This window comes from Mesoplodon densirostris, chromosome 3, assembly GCF_025265405.1.
Source record: "Mesoplodon densirostris isolate mMesDen1 chromosome 3, mMesDen1 primary haplotype, whole genome shotgun sequence".
NCBI lineage: Eukaryota > Metazoa > Chordata > Mammalia > Artiodactyla > Ziphiidae > Mesoplodon > Mesoplodon densirostris.
Window position 1 is genome coordinate 42,155,545 of NC_082663.1, and position 14,037 is coordinate 42,169,581.

The 14,037-nt window shown below is 36.0% G+C and overlaps 1 protein-coding gene across 1 annotated transcript in view; it reads left to right on the forward strand.

Annotated features, from left to right (window-relative positions):
- Positions 1-14,037, forward strand: part of NDUFS4 (NADH:ubiquinone oxidoreductase subunit S4) — a 125,380-nt gene that overhangs the window by 42,485 nt on the left and 68,858 nt on the right. Inside the window, exon 2 of the mRNA XM_060091691.1 lies at positions 12,791-12,869. Coding sequence (XP_059947674.1) covers positions 12,791-12,869 — 79 coding nt within the window. The remainder of the gene's footprint in view (positions 1-12,790; positions 12,870-14,037) is intronic.

Here is a 14,037-nt window from a genome sequence, read left to right on the forward strand (position 1 = left end):
TTGCCCCTTTTGCCATCCTAATGAGTAAGATGTAGTATCTCTTGGTTTTGATTTACATTTCCTTCATAATTAGCAATGTTGAAGATCTTTTCGTGTGCTTATTGGTCATTTGTATACCTCCTTTGGAGAGATGTCTATTTAAGTCCTTTGTTCATTTTTGAATTGAGTTGGTTGTTGTTTTGTTGTTGAGTTTAACTAGTTCTCTCTATATTCTGCATATACCTTGTCACATAAGTGATTTGCAAATATTTTCTCCAGACCATTTCTTTTCCTTACTAAATTACATTCCATTGTATGGTTCTACCACAGTTCACCAGTTTACCTATTGAAGATGACATCTTTGTGGTTTCCAGTTTTGGGCAATTATGAATAAAGCTGTGATAAACATTCTTGTGCAGATTTTGTGTGGACATATGATTTCAGTTCAATTGGGTAAACCCTAGTAACACAGTTGCTGGATTGTATGTTGAGACTGTTTAGCTTGGTACAAAGCTGCCAAACTGTCTTCTAAAGTGGCTCTACATATCATTTTGCATTCCTACCAGCGTGAATGAGATGTCTTCTTGCTCCACATGCTTATCAGTATTTGGTGTCAGTTTTTTGGATTTTAGTTATTCTAATTACTGTGTAATGGCATCTCATTTTTGTCTTAATTTTCAATTCCCTGATGACATATGATGTTGAGGCACTTTCATATGCTTCTTTGCCATCTATATATCTTCTTTGGGGAGGTGTCTGTTCAGGTCTTTTGCTCCCTTTTGATTGGGTTTTCTTACTGTTGGAATTTTAAGAGTTCTTTATATATTGTAAATAAAAGTTATTTATCAGATATGTGTTTTGCAAATGTTTTCTCCCACTCTGTGCTTGTCTTTTCATTCCTTAAAGTGTCTTTCATGGCTTTCCTGGTGGTGCAGTGGTTAAGAATCCGCCTGCCAATGCAGGGGATACGGGTTCAAGCCCTGGTCCGGGAAGATCCCACATGCCGCGGAGCAACTAAGCCGGTGCGCCACAACTACTGAGTCCACATGCTGCAACTACTGAAGCCCATGTGCCTAGAGCCCGTGCTCTGCAACAAGAGAAGCCACTGCAGTGAGAAGCCTGCACACCACAACGAAGAGTGGCCCCCACTTACTGCAACTAGAGAAAGCCCGCATGTAGCAACGAAGACGCAATGCAGCCAAAAATAAATAAATAAAATAAGTAAATTTATTTATTTATTTAATTTTATTTTATTTTTGCGGTACGCGGACCTCTCACTGTTGTGGCCTCTCCCGTTGCGGGGCACAGGCTCCGGACGCACAGGCTCAGCGGCCATGGCTCACGGGCCCAGCCGCTCCGCGGCATGTGGGATCTTCCTGGACTGGGGCATGAACCCATGTCCCTTGCATCAGGCAGGCAGACTCTTAACCACTGCGCCACCAGGGAAGCCCAAGCAGAAGCTTTTAATTTTATTGAAGTATAAGTCATCTATTTTTTCTTTCATGGATTGTGCTTTTGGTATTGTATATAAAAACTCAGCACCAAACCAAGGTCACCTAGACTTTCTCTTATGTTCTAGAAGTTTGATAATTTTGTTTCCTACATTTAGATCTCTGATCTGTTTTTGAGTTAATTTTTGTAAAAGGTGTAAGGTCGGTGTGTAGATTCATTTTTTTTTGCATGTGGCAGTGTTCCAGTTCCACTTATTAAAAAGATTGTCTTTTTTCCATTGGATTGCCTTTGCTTCTTTCCCAAAGGTCAGTTGACTGTATTTGAGTAGTCTATTTCTGTGCTGTCAGTTGTGTTTCATTGATCTATTTGTCTGTTCTTTTGCCAGTACTACATTGTTTTGATTACTGATGTGTGTAGTGAATCTGAGGTCAGTGTCAGTCCTCTGACTTTGTTATTCTTTTACAGTATCATGCTGACTATTTTGGGTCTTTTGTTCTTCTATATGAATTTAGAATCAGCTTTGTGATATCCTCAAAATAACATTTTGGATTCTTGATTTGGATGTGCTGGTCTGTAGATCAACTTGGGGAGGACTGACATCTTAACAATATTGAGTCTTCCTATCCATAAACATGGAATAGCCCTTCATTTATTAGATGTTTTGTGATTTCTTTCCTCAGAGTTTTTTAGTATTCTTCATATAGATGTTTTGTTAGACTTACCCCTATATGTTATGTATTTTTCGGTGCTAATGTAAATGATACTGTGTTTTTTGCTGGTTATATAGGAAAGCAGTTGACTTTTGTATGTTAACATTGTATCCTGCAAATTGCTATTACAATTACTTTTTAGTTCCAGGTGTTTTTTTGTCCATTCTTTTGGATTTTTCTATATAGACAATGATGTCATCTGCAAACTAGGACAGTTTAATGTGTTTCTTCCTAATAGGCATACTTTTCATTTCATTTTCTTGTTCTGTTGCTTTAGCTAGAACTTCTATACAATGTTTTTGTTTGTTTGTTCGTTTGTTTGTTTTTTGCGGTACGCGGGCCTCTCACAGTTGTGGCCGCTCCGGACGCGCGGGCCCAGCGGCCATGGCTCACGGGCCCAGCTGCTTGGCAGCATGTTGGACCCTTCCGGACCGGGGCATGAACCAGTGTCCCCTGCATCGGCAGGCAGACTCCCAACCACTGTGCCACCAGGGAAGCTCCCTGCAGTAAGATTTGATTGCTGTTAGCATGGTATCAATATATCTTCTTCCATCTCTTTATGTTTAATCTGTCTGTGTCTTTATATTTAAAATGGGTTTCTTTCCGGAAGCATATAGTTCGGTCCTGGGTTTTTTTCATCACTGTGACGTATTTTCTCTTCTAGTTGGTGTTTAGACCATTCTCATTAAAGGTGATTAGCAACATAGTTGGTATTAATGTCTACTATATTCATATCCTGTGCTTTACTCCTCCATTTTGGGGGGTTATTTTTGTCTTGATTCCTAAGAATCTTTTATTCTAGATATTAGTCTTTTATTTACTCTGTGTATTATACTTATTATCTCTGATATTTCCTTTAATTTAGTGTGTAGTGCCTTCTGTTGTTCAGAAGTTATTTTTCTTTCACAGTTTGTGGATATTGTGTCTTGATTAAAAAACTCTTGTGTTTTATCCAGTAATTACACACACAACACAATGTGTGTGTGTGTATTAATCCATCTGGAATTCCTTGGTGTATGCTGTAACTATTTTGTAAGTGTATTGGAACATTTTTCTTCCGTGAAAGGATAGCCAGTTGTCTCAGTATCATTTATTGAATATTCTAGCTTTTCACCACTGTTAAGTGAAATTGCACTTATTTAGTAAATTTACAGATCTACGTAATTTGTTTTTGTACTCTGATCTGAACTATTTATTTGATCTATGTGTCTTTGCCTGTGCTAATACCATGATATTTTAATTACTGTAGCATATTAATTGGCAAGGCAAATCCTGCCTTATACAGGCATACCTTGTTTTATTGTGCTTCACTTTATTGTGCTTTGCAGGTACTGCATTTTTTTTTTTTTTTTACAAATTGAAGGTTTGTGGGAACCCTGTATTGAGTCTGTCAGCACCATTTTTCCAACAGCATTTGCTCATTTTGTGTCTCTGTGTCACTTCTGGTAATTCTCACAATATTTCAAACTCTTTTATTATTACATTTTTTTATGGTGATCAGTGATCTTTGATTTACTATTGCAAAAAGATTATGATTTGCTGAAGGCTCAGATGATGGTTGCACTTTTTAGCAATAAAGTTATTTTAAAATAAAGGTATGTACTTTTTAAAAAAAAGATACAATGCTATTGCACACTTAATAGATCACAGTGTAGTATAAATATAACTATTATATGCTCTGGGAAACCAAAACGTTTGTGACTTGCTTTATTGCTATATTTGCTTTATTGCAGTAGTCTGGAACTGAACCTGTAATATCTCTGAGGTATGCCTGTAGTTGGTTTTCAAAATTTTCTTGGTTATTTTTGTGAATTTTTTCTTCCTGATAAGGATCATCTAATTTTATAAAAATTCTGCTAGGATGTTTATTATTAATATATTTAATCTGTTGATTAACAACTGACATCCTTATGGTAAATTAGCTTCCAGTTATTTACAAGACATGACAAAGTACGGCAACTCAATTCCTTCCTTTAAGGCGTTCCAAACCAGTAAAGTTATTCTTTAATGGCCAGTGTAGCTCAATGATTTGACCTTCCTAAATATGAACTTTAAAAAAAAAATTTTTAATTAATTAATTTATTTATTTATTTTTGGCTGTGTTGGGTCTTCGTTTCTGTGCTAGGGCTTTCTCTAGTTGCGGCAAGCGGGGGCCACTCTTCATCGTGGTGCGCGGGCCTCTCACTGTCGCGGCCTTCTCTTGTTGCGGAGCACAGGCTCCAGACACGCAGGCTCAGTAGCTGTGGCGCACGGGCTTAGTTGCTCCACGGCATGTGGGATCTTCCCAGACCAGGGCTCGAACCCGTGTCCCCTGCATTGGCAGGCAGATTCTCAACAACTGCGCCACCAGGGAAGCCCCTAAATATGAACTTTTCACATGTATTTGTTGTGTTTTGTAATATAATTATCATCACCATGACATCTATGTCTCTTATTCTCTTTGTTTTAAGCTCATGTATATTTATTTTGATATCCTGTTGGTATAAACTTGGGTATATTTCTTTCTCCTTTACATTTTCCATCATGCCCTCCAGTTTCTTTGTTACCACCCTGTGAAACCTTGCCCACATTCTCCTCCTTATTACTCTTCAGTTCCATTCCAAAGTCTGGTATGTGAGCATAATTCCTCTTATCCCTCTTGCACAAATCTCCTTAGTCTGTTGGATGACTCTCAAAGGATTACTTTAAGGTTTTGGCTTGAGCTGTGTCCAGAGGCACAACAGCTATAAGATCCTGTTACAAGTTCTACCTGGCTCAGAAGAAAGGGAAAATATCTATGAGCAGGATATTATAATTTTTACTGACTTAACCAGTTGAACATTTTAAGGTAATATTAGGTACTTAGGTAAAGATAAGAAGTTATTGCAATAAATCTGATTTAGAATTAAATAACTAATTTGTGAATAGATTATAAACTGTCATCACTGTTATTTCCACTGCATTAACTGAATTTATAGGATCTTTGCCTTTCCTTTTACTCTATATATTTTCCCAGAATATTAAGATGGTCTCCTGACCTCCCATTTCTTTTCTTTTTTAAAAAATGATTTATTTATTTATTTATTTATTTATTTATTTATTTATTTATTTAGGCTGCATTGGGTCTTCATTGCTGCGCATGGGCTTTCTCTAGTTGCGGCAAGCGGGGGCTACTCTTTTTTGCAGTGCAAGGGCTTCTCATTACAGTAGCTTCTCTCGTGGAGCATGGGCTCTAGGTGCATGGGCTTCAGTAGTTGTGGCATGTGGGCTCAGTATTTGTGGCGCATGGCCTTAGCTGCTCCGCGGCATGTGGGATCTTCCCGGACCAGGGCTCGAACTCGTGTTCCCTGCATTGACAGGTGGATTCTTAACCACTGCGCCACCAGGGAAGCCCTTGACCTCCCATCTTTATTTTTTCTGTTAACAATTAGTTCTTTCTTGCTTCTGTCTAGTGAGTACAGTGTGATGAAGACAGTTTAAATTTTCTCTATAGATTCAAGATTTTGAAGAGCTTTAAGATCATCAACTTGAAGGTGACTGACCCAAATATCAGCATATTTTAAGCCTGAGATAGTTATTGTGGTACAAAGTATATGGATATATTATTATCTTATTATTTCTGCTAGAACTTCTAGTAATATTTCCTTATGTTTTAGCATGGAACTGAACACTTTCTGATTTAATGTGAATTTGGGTTAATTCAGTTTGCGGTAAATTGACAACAAGCATAATTGGTTTTAGTCAAAAGGCTGAGGATTCATTGATTCATTAATAATTTCTATAGGATTAGGAATTTTACTTTGTAAGTCCAGCAGATCATTTCTGGTCCCTAGAAGTTACTGGTTTAATTTTAATGTTTATAAAACCATATTCAGTTATTTGTAGGGATGTTTTTGTTATCTATAGTTGAACACAAACTACCCCAATATTCACTTGCTTGAAACAGCAACAGTCATTTGTTTTACTCAGAAATCTGAAATTTGGGCAGGGCTTGGCAGGGAAGTTTATCTCTGCTGCAGGTAGTGTCTGCTGGGATGGCTCAACTTGGGCTAGAGGATTCATGTTTAATAGCTCACCCACTTGGCTAGCAAAGTGGTATTGGCTGTTGATTCCTCTTCACATGGGTCTTTGTGGGGCAGGCTGGACTTCCTCACAACATGGTGGCTGGGTTCCAAGAGACAGTATCCCAAGAAACAATGTTCTAAGAGACAAGAAGTGGAAACCATTAGTTTTTTAAGGTCTGAGCCTGGAAACACGCATAGCCTCACTTCCGTATTATATTGATCAAGGTGTCACAGGACTACATTCTAGGAATAGGGCACATAGACCTCCAGCCCCTCATGGGAAGGAGGAGTGTCAAAGGAATTTGGAGCCATGTTTTAAAACTGCTACAATAATATGGGAGTTTTACTATTCTTAGTTGATAAAGTTAATTTGCTTCAAGAGGAGAGTAGTGTTAGTACTTGGAGTCAGCAATATGATTCTTATTCAGATACTATTTTCTAGTGCAAATGATTTCTTTTTATCTTTTCACCATTAAGACTTTTTGAAGAGTATATTTTGAAGTATTAAAAACAGTATTTGCAAGACATCTATGTAGAAAACCACAAAACTTTGATGAAAAAAAATCAAAGAAGATCCTAATAAATATACATGGATAGGAAGATTCAATATTGTTAAAATGTCATTTCCTCCCAACTTGATGTATAGATTCAGCACAGTTCCAATCAAAACCCCAGCAAGCTCCTTTGTGGATGTCAAGAAACTGATTATATACTGGAAGGCAAAAGACCCAAAATATTCACTATAATAGTGAAGAAGAATAACAAAGAGGACTGACACTAACTGACTTCAAGATTTAGTATACAGCTGCAATAATCAAGACAGTGATCAGCAAATAAATCAATGGATAGAATTGATAGTCCAGAAATAGACTAGTCAAAGATAGGTAACTGATCTTGGAGGAAGGAGCAAGGGCAATCCAGTGGAGAAAAGATAATCTTTTTAATAAGTGGAACTGGAACATAACCACATGCCAAAAAAAAAAAAAAAAAAAAGAATCTACACATTGACCTTACACCTTTCACAAAAATTAACTCAGAATGGATCATGGATCTAAATGTAAGACGCAAAACTATCAAACTTCTAGAACATAATAACATAAGAGAAAATCTAGGTACCTTGGTTTGGTGCTGAGTTTTTAGATACAACATCAAAAACACCATCCATGAAAGAAAAATATAGATGAGTTGGACTTCATTAAAATTAAAAGCTTCTGCTCTTTGAAAGACACTTTAAGAGAAAGAAAAGCACAGAGTTGGAGACAATATTTGCAAAACACATCTGATAAATAATTTTTTCTACAATATGCAAAGAATTCAAAATTCAACAATAAGGAAAAAAAATTCAATTTAAAAATAGGCAAAAGATCTGAACAGATACCTCACCAAAGAAGATATGTAAATGGAAAATAAGCATATGAAAAGGTGCCTCAACATCATATGTCATTAGGGAATTGAAAATTAAAACAACAATGAGATGCCACTACACACCTATTAAAATAGGTAAAATCCAAGAAACTGACAACACCAAACACTTGTGAGAATGAAGAGAACAGGAAGACTCATTTGTTGCTGGTGGGAATGCAAAATGGAACACCCACTTTGGGAGACAGTGTGGCAGTTTTTTACAAAGCTAAGCATAGTCTTAACATATAAGCCATGAGTTGTGTTCCTAGGTATTTACCCAAAGAGTTGCAAACTTACGTCCTCACAAAAACTGCATGTGAATATCTTTAGCAGAAACAATCCAAATGTTCATCATGAAATTAATGGATAAACAAATGTGTATATGCTTTTGAAAATTGTAACTCCTTAGATTTTTAAAGAAAATCAGATTATGAGTTGAGTAGTTATTCCATAGCATTTTCATAGGGGATTATTAAAACAAACTAGAACTATAATCAGTTCCACTTATTAGAATCACATAGACTCTTCAGTAGAAAAAAAGAGGAACAAGTCCTCATTTTACACATTTACAAAAATGAAATCGAGATGCAGAGACGTTAAGTGATTTGCTCATAGACACAACAGTAAGTAGTAAAATTCAGAGTTAGAAATAAGATCTCTTAATATCCATTTCCAGGATACCTCATTGTCTTACAGGAAACATAAATAGAATAAATTGTTTGTATACTCTAATAATAATTGATTAGTAACAGTCACAGCCCTCATAGTTTATCCTTTGGGCTCAGAATTAAGATTGACACTTAAGAAACTTGGAAATGTGAACAGACCAGTTAAAACAAATGGGTGGATAGCAAGGCAAGTTCATGAAGCAAACAAAATTTCTAAGTTTCTCAAAAATGGGTACTAGGGACTTCCCTGGTGGTCCAGTGGTAAAGAATCCACTTTCTAATGCAGGGGACATGGGTTTGATCCCTGGTCTGGGAATTAAGATCCCACATGCTGCAGGGCAACTAAGCTCGTGAGCCACAACTACTGAGCTCATGCGCCTCAATGAGAGAGCCCACCTGCTGCAAGCTACAGAGCCCATGCGCCCTGGAGCCTGCACACTGCAACTAGAGAAGAGAAAACCCGCACGCCACAACTAGAGAGAAGACTGTGCGCCATAACGAAGAGCCTGTGCGTGGAGACAAAAGATCCCGCAGGCCTCAATGAAGATCCCGTGTGCTACAACTAAGACCCAATGTAGCCAAAAAAAAAAAAAAAGGGAAATAAATAGCAAAATAAAATTAGCATTTATTTACTAATCATTACATATTAGTCATTTCTGTATGTACACTTAACTTCCTAGTATTCTGATACATGACCCAATAAAATATGATTATTAATATTTGACTGTTGGCTGTTGCTAATAATGCTGCTATGAATATTACAAATATCTGTTTGAGTCCCTCCTTTCAGTTATTTTGGGTATATACCCATAAGTGGAGTTGCTGGATCACATGTTAATTCTGTTTAGTTTTTTTTAGGAATTGCCATACTGTTTTCCACAGCAACTGCATTTTACATTCCCCCCAGCAATGCAGAAGGGTTCCAATTTCTCCATATTTCACCAATGCTTATTTTTTTGTAACCATCCTAATGGGTATGAAGTGATACCTCATTGTGGGTTTGACTTGCATTTCCCTAGTGATTAGTAATGTTGAGCATCTTTTCATGTGCTTATTGGTTATTTGTAGATCTTTAGATAAATGTGGCTTCAAATTCTTTTCCCATTTGTAATTGGGTTGTTTGTTTTTTTCTTGTTTGACTCCCTCCTTTGAAACTCATTATTCCTATGTACCAATTTATAGGAGCTCTTTTACCTTTTTTTTTGGCCCTGTTGCACAGCTTGTGGGATAAAACCTGGGACCCCAGCCGTGAAAGCACTGAATCCTAACCACTGGACCGCCAGAGAATTCCCTACCTACTTTGAATATTGATCCTTTACTGTTTTGTGTTGTAAAGATTTCTTGTTTGTTACCTGTCTTATTCTTAATTTATCGTATTTTGGTTTAGAAGTTTTTTTGTAGTAGCTTCTGTCATTTTTTACTTTATGCTTTCTAGGTTTTATATTTTGTTTAGTAACGTTTTTATACTCTAATATGACTAAAAATATTTTCTTTACTTCTTCCACCTCACTGTTGTGGTGTTCTGTACAGGCTAATAAACAAAAAGATATTTGCTATATAGTTCACATTTAATCTAAAATTAACTGTAGATTATATTTTGTAGGTATAATTAATTAAATGCTGTGTTCGTAACTGACTCTAGATCTCTGTTGCTACCTTAACTATCTAGAATTGGAGGAAAATTTTTCTCCACATCTGAGGGTTTTTTTTTTTTGGCGGTACGCGGACCTCTCACTGTTGTGGCTTCTCCCATTATAGAGCACAGGCTCCGTATGCGCAGGCTCAGCGGCCATGGCTCACGGGCCCAGCCCCTCCACGTCATGTGGGATCCTCCCGGACCGGGGCATGAACCCATGTCCCTTGAGTCAGCAGGCTGACTCTCAACCACTGCGCCACCAGGGAAGCCCATGAGGTTTGTTTTTTAAGAATTGCTGTCTCTGTGTTTCAGGAGTAGCTACTTAGCACATGACTTAATATATATAACCCATATGCACATATATATACATATACCTATATACATTGTGTGTTTTTTACTTAGGCAAATTTTTCTGAAATAAAGTATATGTGAATATATTGTTTCAAATACTAAATAAGAATTTCTACTTATAATTTCTTTGCATTCTAGCCTTTTTCTTACAAAATATTTTTATTTTTAACTCTTCTGGTTATATTATTTTACTTAACATCTTTGTCTTATTGTGTTGCATTTTACATACAGGCTGATAAAAATATAAGCATAATTTTGCATCTGTGTATTTGTTTATAATAGTTATCTGTTTACACAAAATGACATACAGCTTCATTCTTATGATTAGTTGGAGATCAATCTAAAATTATTAAAATATATCTACCATTAAAGTATGTATACTTTAACATTTTAAAAAATTTACTTTGGGGGCTTCCCTCGTGGTGCAGTGGTTGAGAGTCCGCCTGCCGATGCAGGGAATACGGGTTCGTGTCCCGGTCCGGGAAGATCCCACATGACGTGGAGGGGCTGGGCCTGTGAGCCATGGCCGTTGAGCCTGCGCGTCCGGAGCCTGTGCTTCACAGTGGGAGAGGCCACAGCAGTGAGAGGCCCACGTACCGCCCCCCAAAAAAAAAAAATTTTACTTTGGGTTACAACTAATGCACAATAAGATTTTAACATACAATTTAAAAGAAAATTGTTTAAATCAATCAAACCTACTGTATAATTTTAAATTATACAGTTTGTGAATTACAGAGTTTTAATCTAATTTCCACTATTTTGATCTAACACTTCTATTCATTAGAGGAATTAGGTAGTTCCATTTTCTTGAAATATAGCTATATTTTCTTTTCCTTTTAAAATATTTATTTATTTATTTAATTTATTTGGCTGTGTCGGGTTTTAGTTGTGGCATGAGGGATCTTTCGTTGCAGTGTGTGGGCTTTGTGTGCAGAGTGGGGGCTCTAGAGCACGCGGGCTCAGTAGTTGTGGTGCGTGGGCTCTCTAGTTGTGGTGTGTGAACTCAGTAGTTGTGGCCCACTGGCTCTAGAGCACGTGGGCTCAGTGGTTGTGGTGTGTGGGCTTAGTTGCCCTGCAGTATGTGGGATCTTAGTTCCCCGACCAGGGATCGAAGCCGCGTCCCCTGCATTGGAAGGCAGATTCTTACCCACTGGACCGCGAGGGAAGTCCCTACATTTTCTAATACTTCTAATATTTCAAGTTTTCCTGAGTTCCCTTATCATTGCCTCACTTTTTTCTTGCAATATATGGATTTAGTTATAAATACTCAAAATGTTCTTATTGTCATATTATTGCTCTTAGTGATTTCCAGAGTAAATAGATTTTAAAAGGTACATAATTATACTTCTTTAGTATTAAACAACTAGAACATATATTTTAACTGTTTGTATAAATAATTTAAAATAATATCCATGTAGGTGTATTTTGTGTGGATATATTTCTGAGCAAGGTATTTATAGTGATAATAAATTGTATTAATTAGGGGAAATAATTGATATTTTAAAAAAATATATGTTCATGAAACAAAGCCTTTTGTATTATGAGTTATCTTTATGTTATTAGTAGGTAGATTTTCTATAAAGCTGTGTACAGTATAGCTATTGAAAGTTGAACATTTGGCATGAAGTTTTGCATGAATTATTGGTGATTATATTGCATTAAATAAAAGAATTGAATACTCTATATTCAGTTGGTTTGGAAACTCAAGTCAATTGTGTATACTAACTTACTTTCTAAAGAGAAATCTACATAGGATGGTTTAATATTTTGGAAAATTCTAAAATGCTAAATTGTCACAATCATCGATGGCTATTGCATTCATTAGTATAAACTACAGTGTGTACATGAAATTAAAAAAATCTGTTAGCTTTTCATAATTTCCTTGGGGTGAGAGTGGGACCATGCTAATACAAAGGAGTTAGATTCTGTGCTGATTTTATTTCTGACTTAATATTTCTATTTCAGCTATTCAGACTTTATTCAATTCTGTGAATGGGTCACAGGATTAAACCAATAACATTGGTTTAAATGATCATGCAAATCATTCTTATTTAAACTTTTGTTTTGAAATTAGAGTGAAGGAACTTTTTGTTAACATTATATAATTAAATTCTACAACTTTTACTTTAGTCCATTAAGAATATGATGGAGATTTTTCTTTTTCTTTCTGATGCCATCATTTAGGAATCAGCATTCCAGAAGTGTTGATATAGCTTTGCATTTTTCTTCCTTGTAATGACAAACTAGCCAGTGTGCATTCATAGAGAGCAGAACAGTTCTTGTCACTGGCGGCCCTTCTATGACAGAGAGCCTATAGACTGCCATAAAGTACAGCCTGTTGTGAACTGTCAAGTGAGAGTCTGCCAAAAACTCAGCAGACAGAACTAATTGGGGAGAAAAAGGATTTTTGTGCCCTCTTCTATTTCTTTCTATTCCTTTTGTTTTATAAGACAGATAACTGTTAAAGTAGCTGGTTTCTGTAAGATTTGTCTGCCTCTCTTTTCTCATTGCATGGATCACTTTTTAACTTAAAGTCTTTCACTGCAGGTCGCTGAGCACTTCCACATGGAGGTTGGCACAGGACCAAACTCGAGACACGCAACTCATAACGGTTGATGAAAAATTGGTAAGAATTCTCTACTATACATTGCTAGGATTCTGCCTTCAGGGTTATTTTTGTACAACAGATTTTTCAGATGGTGTTCTGGGTTCTTCTAGGAAAAGTGTATATAAATTTTAAGAAGAAATCATTACAAAACGATAATTTGTGTTAAGCATTTTACACAAATATTATATACAAACATTAAAATTACAAAAGGCTTCCATTTTTGTGGCATTTATAAGTAGAAATCAATATTTTTATTTTTGGAATGAATATATTATTTTTAATTTTCTCAGTTACACTCCTATTTAAGTTGTAAGAACTTAACAGTACTATCTAAAATTAAGTATATTGGGTTTTTCTGGAACCAATTATTGTAATTGTTACTGTGTATATATAAGTATGTGTACACACACACATCCTATTTCTTCATTATGCATGAGAGATTACAACTACCAATACATGAATAAGGTTCTTCTGTTAATCAGCAGCAGATAGAATTTTGGTAATCGTCACTTACAGAATTTTTCAGTGTGTGGTGTTACTTTAGATGCAACTTGTTATTTATGCTTATATTGTACAATGGCATAAATTTTGTAAAGTTTCTAAGACTTCTAGTAAAAATTTGTAATCATATAAACATGGTTTTCATTTTATATCTGGTTTACAATGATCAGATATACAGGTATGTTTCTTAACTACTCCCTTTCTAACTGTACATTCTTTTGTCACTTAATTTTGAACTTGTAAACATAATTTAAATAATGGGTCACACTTAAGTTTCTTTTTGCACCATTAAAGATACAAACAGATAAATAAATAGATAAGTACAGACAATTTGTAAGGCTGGTTATGCCTCAGACTGCTTGGTTTTGTCTTTAAATTATCTCTTAGATCTGCCTCCCGACCTTGCCATCATCCTAGTCAAGGCTACCATCATTTTTCACCTAGATTGCTGTAGTGTTTCTTAATTGATCTCCATAGATACTTTAATCTTCCTCTAATTCGTTTTACACAGATAACCAGAATAGTCTTTTAAAAATGCTGGTTGTGTCATCCTTTTGTGTAAAATCCTTTGCTGTTTTTTACTGACCTGAGAGTAAACATTAAAATCCTATCATGGCCTTTGAGGTCTTGTGTGATTTAACTCCTACCTTTCTAAGTTTATCTTGTGCCTCTGTCTTTTACACTC